At 41.7% G+C, this 19390-nt stretch overlaps 1 protein-coding gene across 3 annotated transcripts in view; it reads left to right on the top strand.

Annotated features, from left to right (window-relative positions):
- NUP58 (nucleoporin 58) overlaps positions 1 to 7398 on the top strand; it is a 38035-nt gene extending 30637 nt beyond the window's left edge. For 2 of the 3 annotated variants that reach the window (XM_072850475.1, XM_072850474.1), the window contains exon 16: positions 5293 to 7398. In XM_072850475.1, coding sequence (XP_072706576.1) covers positions 5293 to 5462 — 170 coding nt within the window. In that variant the 3' untranslated portion in view covers positions 5463 to 7398. The remainder of the gene's footprint in view (positions 1 to 5292) is intronic. The other variant, XR_012040457.1, reaches the window with a different exon arrangement.
- The last annotated feature ends 11992 nt before the right edge of the window (positions 7399 to 19390 follow it).

Below are 19390 nucleotides of genomic sequence, written 5' to 3'. Positions count from 1 at the left end.
TGGTGTCTGTCTAATTAGAAGTGGAGGCAGGAGATCAGATGCATCAGATTGGATCAGATGCAGTCTGAGGCACAGAAACGCAGTTACTACTTGAATGCATAGGCTATATAGTTACTGAGCTATTGAAATTAGTTTGTAAATTTGAGACAAATATACCAGTAGTTTGACTTCCTGTATTTATAAGTGAAGTTAAAATTATTTTTTAGAAGCCCAGAAGTTTTCCTTAAAACTGTTTATCTGCTTATCCTTTCTATTTGAATAGTAAGTTACAGGTATTGTATCTCTGTATATAGCCATAATTCATTGTGTTAACTACTTCAAAAACACTTCTGTGGCAATTGAACTATTCAGTACTCGTTTCACTTTTTTGGTTTAATTTTGTTACATGGATGCCATTGCTCCTTAACTCAGATGTCTGAAATCTTAGTCACTTCTATAGCTTTCATCTCTATTTACTTTTTAAATAGGATTTTGGTTTTGAGGCAAATAGCCTACTGTAGTTTGTCTTAGTCTTCAAGACAGATTGAAGGGAGTATCATGTCTCCTGTGATTGGCTTTTGGTAGCATGTTTCTTTTTTAAAAGCAAAATTCTTTTTAACTGCTATTAATACAAACATAGCAAGTGGCTGGTGTTTAGTAAGTGCCCAGTACATTATCTTGGACCAGTGTCCTGTTAGTTGCCATGCCAGTTAGTTGTTTTGTTTTGTTTTTTCCTTGGTTAGTGATGGGTTATGCTGTCAAATTAGGCCTGTAAAGTACCTTAAGCTTTATATTATAAGGTGGAAATAGCTCACTAAGCTGGCTGTGTAATGTTCATGAATGTGTAACACCCTAGTAAATTCTTGATAGAATATCTCTGATTTTGCAATATGCGGTGTCTAAGCATCAACCTTCTTTTGCGTAGTTAGTTTTTAATATCGAAAACAAGTGAAAAACTTAAACTGCTTACATATTTATCTTGTAGCTTATTTTTCCTGAGCTTATCTTAAATTACCCATTATTAATATTTATATAAACAGTATTGCAGCATTTCAAGCTGCTAAGTTAGAAAGTACATAATTTAGGTTTTAGTGTATTAAAAAATATAATTAGAAAACTAGTTGTATGAATCAGTTGTCCACCACTAATGAGGTATCAAACTAAAGTACATAGCAAGTCTGTCTTAGCTATGTTGGTGGTGTGCAGAGACAATTTAGATGTCATTTCGCTGTATTCCTGAAACCAGGCTTTGTCATGGTGGCAGTGCCCCCAGTCTCCCTTTAGCAGTGAGGGAGGTGGACCCAATAAAATGAAGATCGTTTTCAGTTATCTCAAGAGTCTCAGCTACAGAAGATGGTAACCAGGAATATAAAAGATTAAATGTAATTCCTGTCATATTGTGTTTATAAAATAAAGCGGTCATGAAATACTGATCTAGACTGGGATTATGGAATAGAAACCTCCATAAAAATTTGGTAGCCCAGAAGCACTTTAACTTTTACCTTTTATATCCAAAATCCTATGCTGTATAGCTTCTGGATTGCATATGATCTTTAGTTTAATTTTATTGAGGGTATATAAATGGGTTTGAATGATGCCTGAGGCTAGACAGGTTGTGTGTGGGTTTTTGGTGGGGTTTTTTGTTTGTTTTTAATTTTAATGTGTCCTGTTTCTTAGATAACATTTACAGGATCCTGAAATAATATTCAGGTTTATATTACTGTATGATAGTTGTATCTTGTTTCTGAACCTTTTTCTTTTGGAAAAAAACTAGGAAAATGGGGGGAATATGGGTTGTGGGATATACTGTTGTTACTGCTTGTGTTTAGATGTGAGTGCTTAAGTATCTTCCCAAACTAATGTCTGATAAGTGTTTCATCACCCTGTCCTTCTAGGCTGCTGAGATAATGCCCCAAGTCTCTTCCACAAGTTGTCCATCAGTTTGTTCTTATTCTAGAATGAAAATTATAGATCCCTAAGTTGCTTCTGTCAAGTGTTTGTAAGTTATGAGGTAGATTTAATTGCTTTAAAAGATTTGAAAATGTTTCTAGTAGTATTACTGCTCTTCTCAATTTCAGTTTGTATGTTTGAAGAGAAAATTCTGAGTCCTCTGAAAGTACTTGAGCATCTTTTGATGGTAAATTGGGCTTAGTCCAGGAGCAGTCGTTGTATCCACTGTGTCAGTAGATGAAAAGCAGAGCAACTGCAGTCCTCTAAATTCCTGTAGTGTGCACAATTGCGAGATGGAACAAGTGTCTTGACTTCTCTCTGAAACACACATAGACACTGTGGAAAGCTGATTCCAGATCAAGTCCTAATTCATTCTTACACTTACTCATTTGATGGCAACCAAAAAGGCTGATGGGAGTGGGATGTTGTAAAGAGTACTAAGCCTCCCAAAGTGATGCGAAAAGGAAAAAAAAATCACCATTGAATTTATAGATATAATGTTAACAGGATGAGGCGTGTACACACCCATTATTTTTGTGAAAACTGAGATGCTAAATATGCTTTGAAGAGCTGAGTTGAGAATTTGTGTTGGAGACTTAGTTTTATTGAAGAATAGCAGCCTCAGTACATGGGATAAGAGATAATCAAGTGGGATCGTGGCTGGACATATTAATACTGCTAAAAAATTGACCTGAATATAATCCATGTGTAACTATGAGCAGCTTTTAGATACAGGACGCTATAGTAAATCAGTCAAAGCTGTGCTGGAAATCCTTTTTGATCCAGATCACCTATTGTGGCGTGGGGGATGAGGGCAGGAATAGATTGCCTTTGAGATCTGCTGAACTGCTGTTTATCCCTGTAGCATTAAAATAAAAAAAAATACTGTTATGGGGAGGTGCATACCTCATATTTGGCTTACCTATCTAAAGGGCTGACTGAAGCAGAGATGCAAAAGCCCAATGAATAAAATGTACTCTAAGGTCCTTCAGGGAGATGCTAAGTCTATGCCCTCGAAGGGCAGGTTGTTATCTACTTTCTGAAAATAATTGTTACACATAAGTAATACTAATTTCAACAAAAAAATCTTTGATCACATTGTAGCTATGGTTCAAGACTTTGACTCTTCCCTCTAGAACTGAGCTATTCTGTGACTGATTCTCTTTCCTTGCAACAGGAATAAGGCTGAATGTATAACTTGTTACAGGTTTTGTCCTGAAGATTTTTCATTTGAGTATTCTGCTTTAGGGTTTGGTTTACTTTTAAGAAAAGAACTTCATACTATGGCCTTGTTATGCTGCCATGATGGGACAAAGCCATTTAGATCAATTTCCCATCTGCCTTTCTACACTTCTGTGGCTGCCCTAAATGCCACTTCTAACATAACAGCTGTTACTTTCCAAGTTATATCTAAATTAACAAGCATGTTCTCAGTCTTCCATCACACAGTTTATGCATCTCTTTCTTATTCTAACTTTACTCGAATAAAGCTCAGGCTGCCTTTCCTGCGTGCTTCAAAATAATACCTGCATCTAGAAGCAGCTAGGTGGAGGTAACTCATGAACATTTCACCCTTGCCTACTGAACTCCTGACACTATAGATAACATACAGCTTTGTTACAGATGGCATTCATTATGTTTTCTGTAGGAGGCAATACTCACCTGTTATCTCAGATACATACTTAAAGTAAAATGGTAACTTGCCAAGAACAGTTTTGGTTATTAAAGATTTTTTTCATTCATGAGACTCCCTGATGAAGAACAAATTTATTCTTCTCAAAATCTTACTTGGGGTTCAGAGTTAGCAGGGAAATTGAAGAATAGTTGCATCTGGTTCACCCCTTACATCCTAGGATGAGACACAAATTAGTCCACAGAATTTAGACAAGACCCGAATGAGCAGTATAATTAGTCACACTCCAGATCTGCACACTCATTACATTGACAATGAGTTCTGCACAGGCAACTGTGTGTTGAAGGACTGCAGTTACTGGAATGTAGATAGTGGGGGATTTTCTTGACAAGATGATGTGTTATGTAACCCAGGTCCAGATATTGCAGGAGGAAGAGTTTCATGTTGTGTTTTGAAGTAGTTCTTGCTGCAAAGCATCAGTAAGAAGTGAGAGAACAGAAGACATCAGGCTTGTGAGAGCCACCTTGGGATTCTGATGAGACAACCAGTTGGGGTTTCATTTCTGTGCTTTAAAAATATTTAGGCATTGAGTTGAAGATACTGATGTGGCCAAAGGATTGCTTTAACTGTCTACTAGAGAACTAATGGAACTATGTTAAGTAATGCGTATTGAGAATATACCCTTTTTTGCTTGTGAACCAGTCCCATTTTTCTTAATATTTGAATTGTTTACAGGTTTCCATGTGCAACTTGTGCGAAACTATTTGTTAAAATCTTAACTTGCTCGTGTCATACTTGTTGATTTGTATGATTGGTTACCTTATTCAGTTTCTTGAGAGAACCAAAAGCAGAGTTATGAAGTTCTGCTTCTTATTAACTAATATTTGAGGAATTTCTAGCATTCTCTAATAGTTTCAGTTATTATCCAAGTTGGTTGTGCATAATGGATATAAATTCACAAAAGTAAGTACAATGAGTTGGTGTCACTGTTGCTGAAAACTGTAAGCAGATTTTCTTCAACTGATCTTGTTTTATAGCTGAACCAAATGTTCAGTTTGTTTACCTTGATAGAAGAGGGTGGAGGAGTTAAAATAGCACAATTTGCTCACCTAGTCATTCAGTTGTTCCAAAGCGTTGTTTTCAGTGCTGCTTTTTGATTTAAGTCATAAAGGGTATTGTTAAATACCAACAATTTGGCAAGGATTTTGAGCGTTTTCTGCCTCTCATTTAAGGCATGGTCTGTGCTGTGTATGTTATAAAGATGGGCAAAGGTAGCCTAGTCAGGGCACGAGGCTGGGCGCTCTGACTCCAGCTTTGCCATTTACTTGCTGTGAGTGAAGTGAGCAGGCCATGGTCTGCTTGTACTTCTGCCTTCCCTCCCACCCTACGTATGCATTACATATTTAGACTGAGAACTTGAGGAGTTATGGTGGTTCTGTTGTACAATTTCAGTGGGACTTTTGGGTGCTACTGTTGTATGGATAATGATATAATAGACTTGTGATTTAGGATATAATTGTTTACAATTGCTGAGGTAGACTGTGTTAGTGCTGTAGTATCCAAATTGTCATAGCAAGTGTTAGCAATGTGGCATACTGTTATAGATCCATGTTAGTATAAAGTATTACAAATATTGGTAATAAAGTGGCTGGTGTTCATAACTCGAAGGAGAACAAAATTGCAATCCTGATATAACTTATGTTTTAAAATATTTTTCCCTCCCTCATAAGGCTTTGGCAGCTCGACTACATCTGGGTTTAACTTCAGCAATCCCGGCATCACAGCATCAGCTGGCCTGACATTCGGGGTGTCTAATCCCGCATCTGCAGGCTTTGGGACAGGAGGGCAACTTCTTCAGCTGAAGAAACCTCCAGCTGGAAACAAGCGAGGGAAAAGATAGGCACCCCTTTTAGGGAAGGGGAAATGAATCAACTTTGTTCATCTGAAAAGTCTATTTTTCTAGATTGATGCATTAAACAAACTGCATCCCAGGAGATTTATAAAAATTTTGCTACTTTTCCCTAGTCTGAAATACAAAATGAAATCATATTGAACAGCTATTTTCTTGTGAATAGAAACCTGTTTATGTATTTTTATTTTTGGCCCTAGTTTTAGAAATGTTCTATACTGCATTATTATTAAAGAATCTTGTAAAACCATCTATTTAACCTAATGTTAGTAGCAGAATATTTTTTGTTAATAAGCTTTATACCATATGAATATATGCATATTTGTTTTTTGTACAGATAAAATATATTCTAGTACAAATACTAGAGTTCATATCTTCTGTTCCTGGATATGGCCTTTAAATCTACTTCAGGGTGTTTTTGTGTATATGGATGTAAATATATACAGTACAGTGCACACATCTGTGTGTATGTATGTGTATATATATATATATGTAAAAAATACAGATGTGCAAACCTTGCCCCATAGACAGGTCTCCTTTTCTTTGTGTGTGCTGTTTCTCCATGTTGCCCTGTGGTCCCATATCTTGATGTTCCTAGGAGTTTCAAATAGTGGGTCCCAGGCTATGTCACCATTGCTGCTTGTGTTTTGTTGTTTAAGACCAGCTGAAATACAATGTTTACTATTTCATGAAGTTTGATAAATAGTGGTTAGTAGCTGGATTTTTTGTAACCTTTTTCTTGACCCATTTAGCGGCCAACTCTAAAGAAGAGTCTGAGATTCCGACACAGACATTTCATAGGTAATGTTCCCAAACTGTTTGGTTTTGTTTTTTCTGCCAAGCTGAACAGTAGGGTGTTGCAGGATTTCAGCTGAAAGCTCAGGATGCCACAAGGTCTGTGTGCAAGCAGAGAGTTGTCGGGCTGGATGAGCTTTTCCCTGCAATTGGGGGAGATAGGATATGCTATTCTAATGAAAACTCGAATTAGCTGTTACAAAATTGAGTTGATTCACTAGCTTCTCGTCAGTGCTACTAGCATTGACTTAAAAGCAGTTGCGTATCTGCTTTCAATACGAGGCATAGAACAATAAGTTGCTGCTAAGGAATGGAGGAGGAAAATGATGTAATTTGTAGGTTAAAGCTATGGCAACAGTAGTTTATGAATCTTGCATATTACAACATCATAGGTTATTGTGCTGCATCTCCAATTTGGTGTGCACTAGAAATAGCTGGGAAAACATCTTAAGGAAGTACTGCCTTACATGACATAAATAATAGATCAATTGAATCTTTGGAATTAAAAGATACAGGTTGAAGTGTGAACATGGAACTTTGGAGCCGAGTTGCTTTTTATGTAGAAGATGTTTTGTATATAACATGCATCAAATGAATATTCACAATCATTTTCACAAAAGCACCTTTTTTTCTAAAACAGTTACAGTGCATAAGATTTTTTCTAGTACCAGGTCATTTGCTTTCGATTGTTAGTGTTATTACCATTTTGTATGTTTTGGAAATGATGTCTGCATTCAGCAGTGATTTGCTCTTTTGACAAATGTTCAGTTTGTCACTTGATCTGATAAAATTAAGGGAAACTGAGCACAGAATTCTTCACTTTTGTATTTGTATGTTATTGCATCTTTGTGAGCATTCTCTTAGGAGGGGATATAATGTGGGTTTTTATGTCTCAGAAAAATAAAGCTTACAGTTTTATTTTGATTTCAACATTTTTTTTTTAAACTTTATTGGGCTGCAGTCAGAACTGTAATGTTTGTATTCCTTTGTTATTGCTTTTTTTAATAGTTAATATGTTAAACCACTGGACTTTCTTGTAATGTATTAATTTGTGAAACTAATTCTAAATGTGTACTGTTTGTCCATATGTGCAACTTACCATTGTGCAAACAATAAAACAGTAATGCTGTGATCCTTGTAATACATATTTGCCTATTTGACAGATAATTACCTGTTGTTCTCCTATGTTTAGGAGAAACAAAAATGTCATTGCATTGGCTAATATGTAGAATTGTTTTTCCTAGAATTTATATAGTGCAAAATTGTTCTTGCTGAAGTTAGGGCCTTGATCTCTGCATTGAAAGTGGGGGGTGAAGGGAGGTATTATGGGTTTGTCTAAAATCTCTTCACAGTGCACTATATAAACCTGGATCGTGCTGTAATGTAACACAGCACTAGGTATGGCTTTGTAAATTCGAAAGCAGTCTGAGTCTCCTGGGTACCTGTGTTCTGTTTCTTTTCACATTAAGGCAATAGTTATGTCCTTAATTTAGCCTAAGTGAAGAAGTGATTATGTAATAGAATAATCACATGCTGTAGTACAAACTAAAGTCAAAATGGGATTTGAAATAATTATATTCCCAGAATATTACTTGGGTGGTTGAATTTAGCCGTGATTTTTGGGGATCAGCATTGTACACACTGTTTCAAATTTTTTTTTTCTTTTCAATTTAAAGACATGTACTATAATTAGAGTGCAAAATACAAATACATTCAAGGTGTGGCTTGGTTTTCTACAAGGCAGGTTAAGAAGCTGACCTGTACTTAAACACCACAAAATGAAATCAAGTCTAGTATATTTGTTCTGTAAAGAAAGGAAAATATGTACCGGAGGAAGGTTGGAGTCACATATGTAGGATGTGGTTCTCTATTAGTTTGTATCTTGTTATACAGCTGCGGTGTAAACTTACTTATGTGACCTCTTTCTTTTACTAGTATTAACTTGGTTTTTTTGCATTGCTCTCCCTACAGTGAACGTAGCAGGAGGTAGGATAGCATTGTGCCTTGGGTTGCTTGCTTCATGAACCTCTTCCTGGTCCAGCATCTCAACACTTCCTTTACGCTTGTAAAGAAAGCTGTTCCTGACAAGTTGGCTAGCTAGATACTACCACACTTACTGCTTTCTTGCAGATTGGGAGGGAGGAGGTTGAAGTAGGGTGGAGTGGATAGTTTATGCAACTTCCTCACCACAGGAAATCCAAATCCAGCTATACCCCCTCCTTCTACATATTCTTAACATAACTGCATTTTGAACCTCGATTGCTTTTATAGCATCGTTTTTTACATGAAAATAAAGTTCAGGAATACAGATCGTGGCCTTCTTTTCCATCTTTGACATCAGTGGTAATTCTGTGTTTTTTCCAGTCCACTACTCACGTTAATAGTAGAAATAATCCAGAGTCAGTCATGTCAGCTGTTAGTGTTATTGGTTCTAATAGCTGGAATGTCTCAGCAGAAGATATGAAAGAAGCACCTTGTAGGTTCTTAGTGAGAAATTAAGAGTAACTGTATAGAAAAATCCATCCAGAGTCTTATGCTCTATAAAAGTTTGTTTCCCTAAAACTCTTGTTCAAGTTTATAAGAACAAAGAACTGGCTATGCGCAAAAATTTCCAGCAACAAATTATGCAGTTTTTGGACTAATTGCTGGGATTGTGCTGTCAGGTGGTTTCCATCTTCGCTGTGGCTAGTATCTCCAGACGCTGATGGATGGTTAAAGTATCACAGTAGTAGATTTGTAGAACTTATGAATATCAGCGGTTGGGCTTGGGGAGGGGAGTGATACCGAGTTGATGCCCACAGCAGCTCTGGAAGGCAGCAGTCACCCGCTGCGACAGCGCCCATGGAGCTTCAACCCAGCTATAACATGCAATCTCCACCCAACCAGACAGGTAGGTTGCTTAAAGGGAGGATGGAGGTGGTGAAGGGGGAGGAGGAGCGTGGGGAGAGATGAGGGGGGATGCACAAGGCTTCCGACTGAACAGGACAACTCGTTTTAATTCTGTTTGGGATCATTTCTTATGAACTCAATGTTGAATATTTATATGCTGGTATTTTTGTAGTCCCGAATCAACTGAGTTTGTAACGTAATTTTTTTAATTGGTTGAATGTTGCATTTAGTAAGTAGAAATAGATGATTGTAGCAGTTTCATTTTCTACATGGGTGACTTTTTTTTTTACTTGTAGGGGGAAAAAAAATTATAAATTAACTCCATAAACAAAGGTATCAAAAAATATATAAAGTTAAGGGAGTCCTATCAAGATTCCAATAGTTCTGTTGGAGAATGCTGCTTTCACAAGGTGGCAGGAAGCTACTGGTTACGTGCTGCTGCCGCAAAGCCCTTGCAAGCATAGCTGTCATGTGGTATCACCTTTTGTTTCCAGGTCATTCACATTTTCTTACACTTTTTTTTTTAAGGTAGTAGGATTTTGTTAAACTTCAGTATTTGAATGATCCTTCTGACCCATTTGACTTCTGTTGTTATGAGGTTTATTACTTAACCTTTTTTTACTCAGCCTCAGGAATTTAATCTTTATAGCCCATCGCGGCAGTTGAAGCACCACAGTGAGGAGGTGAGTAGGCTACGTATTACTTCAGCTTTGATAACTTTTCCAAAGAATGGTTTGCTTTCTGTTTTCTCACCTTCTAGAAGTAAGGCAATTCTAGCTTACTCTGAACAGGTTACGATTAAGTTTAGAAGCTTCTACAAACTAGAAAAGCTTCTGGGTTGATTTGACTTCTGTTTGAGTATAGATCTGCCCCCACCAGGATATCAGGTCCATTCTGTTGAACACTTGCATGGAAAACTTGGAATATGTACTCCTGTCCTGAACAGGTCAATAGCTGAACAGGTGAATGGTATTTTACTTGATTGTTCAACTAATGTTTCACAGACTGATGGATTTCCCTCTTTCTTTTCTCTTCAATGCAGGTGTCACTCTACGGCGTGTGCTTGGGCAGCAGCAGGACAGCAGCTTTCTAGAACGTCGTGTAATTGCTTCCAAAATCCAGTTCTGATTAGAAGCTGGTGTACATCTCCTGGGCAAGAAACCCCTTGCTGGCTCTGTGTATTTAATGTGGTGCACTGTGGTAACAGGATATGCTTCAGAGGTGATGATCCCAGTCACAAAAGCAAGCTAGGATGATGAGGTTTTGATCAGACACTACAGTGTAGTAAAAAGGGAAAGAAACACAGTCTTGACAAATATTCAAAATCAAACTATTCATTATATGAAATCTGAAATTCTGAAAAAATACCATATACTCTTATTGAGAGAAGAAGGGGGTAAGTTCTCATAGGGAAAAAACATTGTGACAGGCAGCTTGAGTAGGCTTTCAGTTGGGTGAAACCTAGGGGAAAAAAATATGCACAAATTACGTACAGTTGTGTAGCTAAAGCTAGTCTATTAAGTCCATGGTTAAGTACCTAAGTAGAAGCTACGCCAAACTGAAAAAACACCAAACCCCTCTAATCCTGTTAACAGCATTAGCATTTCTTGGCTGTTTGGACTACCTTTACTTCTTTATCAACATACACATAAAGGAATTGAACCTTTGAACATAAACACTTTTGCTGTTCTATCCCGGGGTAAGGTAAGGTACATGTGATAAAGGAGTCCCTACTGGAAAAAAGCCCGGCTTTCAAAAAAAGGCTTGGAGTGGGTGGGCCCGAATGCTAAATGGATGCAATGGCAGTGAGCGGTTAGGCCAGCACTGCCCTAGTCCTTAGTATTGTGAGGACATCTCTCCATCTCTGCTGGAGGAGTGGTGGTGAGCATACCTGTATCTTACCAGCATGTTGCTGTTGTTTCATGCAGCTGTGCTTGGCACAGCTCTCCAGTGTGTTGCCTCCTTTATCCTTAACAGCATGCCAAAGGCAGCTACGGTGGTTCTCATTTAGCATCAGGTCGGACAAAGTGAACTGGCAAGTGAAAGCAAAAGGAACGTGCTAGCGTTAATGCCACGGAAATGAGTCTTGGCAGTGCATGTTATATCGGTTTCAAATAGGAACGGTGTTTTTTTCTTTTATTTTGGCTGCTAAGGGAACTGGTGGCTGGCTGAAGGAACTCACTGCAGCTGACGTCGCCATTGCGTACCCCCACGGTAGCAGTGTAATGCTTAAACTACAAGAATAGCTTTCAACGAGCAGGCAGGTGTTCATGTACCTCTGGCAGGCAAACCAGAAGCAAGCCTTATCCCCGGGGAGAGCGAGACCTGCTTTGGCTGTTAGCTAAGCTTATGCGGTACAGACCACAAGGGCAAAGCTCCTACTTGATCCTGCGGTAGCAAAGCGCAGTTGATGCTGAGCTCTGCTCTGAGAGTAAAGAGGGAAGGCTTTTAACATTGTTTATGTTGGCTTCAGGCATGGTAATGCTCTGTCAGTGCCAACAGTAACCTCCTGCTTGTATCAGAGATGTGCAGAAGTGTCTGGAACCGCAGGGAGGCTGTGGCAGCTCGTCCAGATTGCCCTACGCAGGGCAAGAATCGCTCTACTGAAGATGTAGGTCTAACACAAATGCCTATTAGCTTAAATTTATACTTTATTAGTAACAATATTTAGCTAGAAATGCTTTTCTGAGTAATTTGTCACTTTACACTTGAGAAGTGTCACCTTCCTCCTCACCTCTCCCCACGTTTTATTTCTATTGCCGCAGCAGCCAGTACAGCTGTTGTTTGTTGCTCTGTCATGGTGATACCCACACTGCTGTAACGGGGTTTGCCAGGCTTCAGAGCTGCCGGGGCAAAAGGGATACTTGGATAAGATTGTGGGCTCAGGCAGATGGATGGTGATAGCATTCCAGCAGCAACAGAAATAGTAACATTAAAAACCAGACACCGTTGCAGAGTGGGGGATGTATCGTTTAAAGTTAGCCCTGAGAACGGAGGGGGGGTTGAAATCCAAAGCCTCATTGCTAGGTTATATTGTCTTGAAGGTAAGTCTTATTTGATCTGTACTACTGATGTCAAGTAAAATAGCAATGATGCAAGCAGATACAGTCTTTTTTACTTCTTTTGTAAGCAGTATAAAAAAATGTCCTGATCTAGAAAATATTCTCATAAATATTGTTAATTTTCTGCACCAAGGTGCTGCTTCTTGCTCATCTGCACTAATAATCCCGATGTAAAATCAAAAACTGCAAATTAAGCTGTAGTTTCATAGAATCATAGAATAGTTCAGGTTGGAAGGGACCTTTACAGGTCGTCTAGTCCAACCCCCTGCAAAAGCAGGGGCATCTTTAACTAGATCAGGTTGCTCAGAGCCCATCCAACCTGACCTTGAACGTTTCCAGGGATGGGGCCTCCACTACCTCTCTGGGCAACCTGTTCCAGTGCCTCACCACCCTCATTGTAAAAAATTTATTTCTTAAATCCAGTCTAAATCTGCCCTCCCTTAGTTTAAAACCATTGCTCCTTGTCCTGTCACAACAGACTTTGCTAAGAAGTCTGTCCCTGTCTTTCCTACAGGCCCCCTTTAAGTACTGGAAGGCTGCTATAAGGTCTCCCCGCAGCCTTCTCTTCTCCAGGCTGAACAATCCCAACTCTCTCAGCCTGTCCTCGTAGGAGAGGTGCTCCAGCCCTTGGATCATTTTCATGGCCCTCCTCTGGACTCACTCCAACAGCTCCATGTCCTTCTTGTGCTGAGGGCTCCAGAGCTGGACGCAGTACTCCAGGTGGGGTCTCACCAGACCAGAGCAGAGGGGCAGAATCCTCTCCCTCGACCTGCTGGCCATGCTTTTGGTGCAACCCAGGATACAGTTGGCCTTCTGGGCTGTGAGCGCACATTGTTGGCTCATATCCAGCTCTTCATCCATCAGTACCCCCAAGTCCTTTTCTGCAGGGCTGCTCTCAATCACATCATCCCCCAGCCTGTATTGAAACTGAGGATTGCCCCAACCCGGGTGTAGGACCCTGCACTTGGCCTTGTTGAACCTCATGAGGTTCACACAGGCCCACTTCTCCAGCTTGTCCAGGTCCCTCTGGATGACATCCCGACCTTCTGGCATGTCAACTGCACCACTCAGCTTGGTGTCATCTGCAAACTTGCTGAGGGCGCACTTGATCTTGCTGTCAATGGCATTGATGAAGATATTGAACAGCACTGGTCCTAGTACGGATCCCTGAGGGACACCACTCATCACTGATCTCCATCTGGACATTGAGCCATTGACCGCTACCTTCTGGATGCGGCCATCCAACCAATTCCTTATCCACTGAACAGTCCACCCATCAAATCTGTATCTCTCCAATTTAGAGAGAAGGATGTTGTGGGGGATCATGTCAAAGGCTTTACAGAAGTCCAGATAGATGACATCCATTGCTTTTCCCTTAAGTCCTGTTGAACCATACCAAGAAGAGAAGCACCTTTTTCTTGTCTGGAGCTCGTTAATCTTACTGTACAGGCAGCAATCACTACAGCTGCACAGTGATGCTGCTTTCACTGTATTGTGCCTAAATCCTTGTCTCGTGCTCTGGCAGCGGGAGGTGAGCAACAATAAAATTCTGTTTCTCTTCCTGCATTTGATAAAATACTCATGCTTTATGCTCTGTGCAGCATAAACTGAAGTGTGAATGTGGAAAATTCTTGTACTTTGGGGTTTTTCTTTTTTCAATTGAAATAACTTTACAATAACAATGCCTCGTCAAATTGGCCAGTCTCACTGGGAGGGCAGACTGTGGAAAGATAGATTTAGTCCATAATAAGTAATTCTTCCTCTCTTCTTGTCTGAGGAGGGGAAAAAAGCTAAAATGCTTTCCTTTTTGCTAGTGGCTGGAGGGGTTGGTTACAGCAGAAATAGTAATTCGCTTAGGAAATGGCAGCCCTTTCAATCTGAAGATGTGTACTTCAGCTTTGTGTCTTTTATACTGTAACAGCAACCTGTTGTGTCTGCAGTAAGCGGGAGCTCCAGAAATCAATGTACTAAGTCCTGGGAGAAGAGCATGACAGTTGTATTGATCACAGCTGTGTAGTCGGACAATGATAACAAACTCCCTAAAGCCCCGGTCAGATGGGCAAACTCCCTAAAGCCCTGGTCAGTGTTGAAACTGGGGGATGGGAGAAACAGCCTCCTCCTTAACGTGTTGCAATGTTGCCCTCGTGATTTTGGAGGAAGATGTCCCCCAGCACTTACAGATACTGTTACCCGGTCACCTCGCTCCCCGCAGCCTGCATCCCTTAACCCTGTTATCGAGACAGCGGTGCATTTTGGAGCCAGCCGTGCGATACTGGAGGTGTCTGCATTGGCTGTGATAATGTGGTGCCAGCACTGATGTCTGCTGTCACTGCTGCGTACGCCGAGACAGCGAGCACTGATAGCAGAAGCCGAGCTTTGCGTATTGATGTGCTTGGTGCTGGTGCAGCCACTGCAGATTCACAGCCCAGCCCTTGAGGAGTGTGCGAACTTCATATCATTTCATTCAAGGTTATTTTTACAGTCCTTTGACTCTTTCTGTGAGATTTTTTTTTTCCTTGGGTCATCTTGTTCTAATTATTTTCCAGGAAATGAGAGCTAATAAAAGAAAGCCTTTCTGCTATGAATACATGTGTATTTTAAAATGTAGATATTAAATATGTTCCCTAAGCAGAAATAAAAACCAGTCTGGCTTATGCAAGTAATACCACAGTTTGGGCCTTTAAAGATACTGATGGTGTTTAAATAATACTTACCACAGGTATAGCTACACTGGTGTAAAAGGTAGCTAATAACCAGGGCAGGCAGAGAAGGAAACCCTACTAAGTGAGGCTCATATATTCTGGTAACTATGCTCATCTGGGAAATTACATTAGTATAACCTGTCAGTAAGGACTGCACTCTTGATTACAACAGTTCTCTGTCCAAAACCCCTAGCGATGGTGTTTTAATAACGCTACCCTTCCCACTAACTTCACATGGGGGCAGCAAGGCATTGCTTTATCAGCAGGAAAACCGTTTTACCTGAGAAGCGACTTTGCCGGGATAAATGCACAAGATGCAGGGATTTCTGACTCCCAGGCCCTTTGTTTATAAGTTAAAAAAAACCCCAAACAACAAAACAAACAGTTTTTTAAGTAACTAAACCCCTACATACTCACCTTGGCTTTCAGATGGGAATTGATTCCATTATTTTATATTACCAGGAAGAGGAATCTCTACCGAAGGAGTGTTAAGCTGCAATATGTAAGTGTACAAAATGCAATAAAATCCAGCTCTTGCAGTAAGCGTGGCCTGGATTTTACATGCCAAGTGATCTAAATGATAGTACTGTGATGATGAATTCTAGCTTTTCTCTGGGAGAAGGGAGCAAGAAGACTTCATGTTATGAGTTTTAATTTATAATCCTGATTTGCAACGTTGTGGACACAACTGCAGAGCCAGAGTAATTCCCAAATCCAGATTTTCAAGGTTTCTGATCAGGTTGCAAAATTGTTTGACAGTAATGATGTAACGGTAGATACACTAGCTAAATATAACAAGAAAGGTACATAAATGCCTGCTTGGCATCCAGGACTGGGCAATGAAAAGCAGGTAGTCTCACTTGTAGCCAAGTGACTAGGCTACCAAGAATGGAACTGAATATCCCAAAGGGGAAGAGAAGAAAGCATCCACCCACCGTCTAAAGTTTATCTCCACTGGGTTGAAAGGAACAGGGGGTAGGAGTTGCTGCCAGTTTTGTGTCTCTCTTACCATCAAGGGAACGTGGCAAGTTGCAGAGCGTGGGCTGGGAATACGATAGGGAAAGGAAAACATTGCTAACAGCAAGAGCCACTTACACACCCACAGAAGCTCTCGGCAGCTCGGAGGGTCGTGTTGCAGGGTTTTCCTTTTCCCAGCTCTAAAGAGGTTCCAACCAAAATAGATAGAGATGCAGAATAAGGTGACAGGTCTGTGTTCCTGCTTTATCTTGGAGAATTTGTAAGATGGACACCCAAGGGGGAGGGAGAGGGGCTGTTGTTTCTTACTTACTGGTATGGCTTCCTCTAATTTGCCCTTTCTCTTCTTTCCTTCCTCTCCAACGGGCGCTGGCACAGCCAGTCCCGACAAGTGTTTGCGGTAGCTCACTGTGAGCTGTTCAGCAGCTCAGATTCAAGGTGGGGTGTCCTTGGTTTTCCCCCTGTTGAACGGGGAGCTGCTAAGGACAAAAGGCATGCTTTTGTATTATCCCTCTTTTCATGCCTTTCCTATTTCCGATGTCTTTTTTTTGTTCGTTTAACATGACAGCAGTTGTGTTTGCAAGGAGCTTTAGCAAATGAGGCCTGCAAACCTAAGGAAAGCAAGGCACCGTGTTCTGAAGGCACATAAATACTTTTTAAAAATTCCTATCTGTAGAGGGACTGTAGTAGTAAACCGGCTAAAATGCCTTTGTTACAGTAAGGACACTGTCTGTCAATGCAGACACTGACTGAATTTGCAAGGTAAGAAGATACCGGTCCTACACAGTCACCTAAGCATACGGTGGCGATTATCCAGAGCAGTTTTGCCTGCAAGGATCAGCGTCCCGGTCCGGCACCGGCGCAGGGAGCTGCGTCTCAGCTCTGCGCCCGGGCGCGCAGGCGTGCGGGTCTCGCTCTCGCACGGCCAGCGCAACGGCTGGGCGCTGGGTCCTGCACAAGCTGTAACGTGCTGTAAATGTACATATCCCCTACACTGCTGCACAGGCCGTTTGCAGTTCAGAGTGTTAAAAATGATACAGAAAACGCACTTTATCAGTTTCAGACAACTAACAAAAGTAATTTTAACAAATCTTATTTTCCCTGCTCTAAGTGAGAAGATATTGCAGGAAACACAGAACAGCATGCGAGTTCTTAAGCTGACTGTGAAATAAAATGTGGTATTTGCTTTCCTGCGATCATACTTTTGGCTTGAGAAGGACAAAGAACATTTCCAATGAGCCAAAGGCCTCAGAAAACTATAACTGGTAGTAGCAGAAGCTTGGATACTTTTAGAAAAAATAAAGTTGAAGCAGATAATAGAGATTTATAGACTATGTGATCATTATTGACTATCTCTAGGCTTTAAAAATCTTTGTCCCCTCTAACATGTATGTTAAAAGCTGCAAGATGCTCGCTTGATGAGAAATGGAATGTGTCGGCCTTAGTGACGGGTTTAGTTTACATTGAAAAGGATTGAGTTAACGTTATGAAATTGCTAGACACAGGAAAGTAAATTAAAAAGTTGCAGAGTAGCTACTTTTGGTTTTGGGGCGTTTGGGGTTTTTTTTGTGCTTTAAATTTTAAATACTATGCATATTACCTGATCAGCTTGTAAAGACAGCTAGAAAAAAATCTTTGCTAATTAGTCTATCACTAACTAGTCTATTAGTCTAATTAGTCTATTAGCTAATTAGTCTATCACTAAAGCACTTTGCAAAGTGCCAAATGTTTTAAGTTTTACGAAAGTGTAATGAGGTGCGCTGTTAACTCTGGTTTTACCCAGACAAGTTGAGACAAATTCTGATCTTGAATATATAAAGTACCTGTTAGGGATAATCTCTGCAAGGGATCTGGTGCTGGTGTTTTGTTGTGATCAAGGCTCTTAACCGGGAATATGTATGTGCTAGATAAATAAAAAGTAGACTATCTTCTAATAGGCCGTTACTGCTATTGAAACAGATCTACCTTGCTGAGTATCAGTGGAACCACTGACTCGAAGGATGGGGCTGGGAAAGTATTTTGCTTGCCACATATAAAAGAATCAAGAAGCTGCTTTTCTTATTATGAAAATGCCGGTCCAACCCCAATTTAAAGAAAATGATCTTGTAGGAAGACCTCTGGGAATGAAGGCATTTAACAGCTGCCGTGCTGTCACTGGGGGCTGCCAGACACCCCGACAGGTCACTGAAGGGAGCTTGTGGTTTTCCCTCCTTCTCCAGACGATCCCCTTCCCTCGCCGTGCCTCGACGCTGACCCACAGCACGGGGGTGTCTTGGGCAATGGCTGCTCTGGGTGATGCGGGCCGATTGTATTAAATTGCTCACGACTGCCTGTAGCATGCTCCTCACCCCAAACCGAACGTGCTGGAGCTGACAGCTCTGGGTAACTGCTAATCAGGGTAACTGCATCTCAAACTCCATCATTTAAATCCCTGCAAGTTTCTTCTCGTTCGTCCAGCTGGGTTGATACGGGCGATGCAGAACCTGTTGCGCTGCAAACCCACTTTTCATCTTGATAACTACAAGCTTTTCCAAAGGTTGGCTGCTCTGGGTTACCAGCCCTCTCTGGGGCAAGGCATGAGATGTCTGGGACCCACCTCTTGCAGCGGCGTGGCTCTGGCTGTGGGCTGAGCCGGGAAAGGGACATGACTGGGAAATAACTTGCTGGCAGCAGCAGCGAAGCTGAGAGGGCAAAATGCAATTACCTGGGCTGTAATTTAACCAGAATGTGCTGGTCCAGACTAATACCTCTGTGAAAGCCTGCAGCTGTCTAGGAACGGCTGAAAGGAGGGAGAACAAAAGAGGGAGATGAAAATGGAGGGGGAAGGACTGGTACCTTATCACTGAAAGAATAATTTGATTGAAGAAAAGCTTGAAAGAATGAGACAAATAATTTTGCAGTCACCTTCCTTGCAGTGGAATGACTTAGCGGCGGGATTTACAAACAGCGACAGACTCAGAGCCGCCCCCTTTTCCGCCCTTTTCTTAGAAGTATTTTTGTACTTGATCTAAAGTCTTGTAAGCAAAAGCACTGGGTGGCCATGTGCGAGCTGTTTTGAGTCTCTCCACGCCAGTCAGCAGCTCGGACACGCGTGAAAGCGCATCCTCGCGCCCTTCCTTGGGCTGCCGCTGCCCGCTCAGAAGCCGGGCGGCAGAAATACCGGGCGTCCTCCGGGCGGCGGCGTGTGTCCCCGCACGGCGGGGCCCGGCTGCCGCTCCCCGCGGGGCGCAGGTGGCTGCTCTTCTGGGGGCGGAGGGGGGCGGGGGGGGGAGCCGGTGTCGGTCGTGGCGGCAGGGCAGGCGGCCGCGGGGCCCAGGCGCGGCCGGAGCAGCCACCGCCGGTCGCCGACCGGCGCCGCGGGGCCCCGGGCGCGGCGGGCGGGGGCGCGGGGCCGCCCCGTCGGGGCGGGGCGGGGCGGGCGCATGCGCGCTCGGGCGCCGCCGCTGCCTATAAGGGCGGGGCGCGGCGCCCCCTGCCCCAGCGCGGTGCCGGGCGC

Source organism: Ciconia boyciana, chromosome 1 (genome assembly GCF_034638445.1).
Source record: "Ciconia boyciana chromosome 1, ASM3463844v1, whole genome shotgun sequence".
NCBI classification, from domain to species: Eukaryota; Metazoa; Chordata; class Aves; order Ciconiiformes; family Ciconiidae; genus Ciconia; species Ciconia boyciana.
Note: the sequence above shows the minus strand (reverse complement) of the source record. Positions and strands in the feature narration are given on the sequence as shown.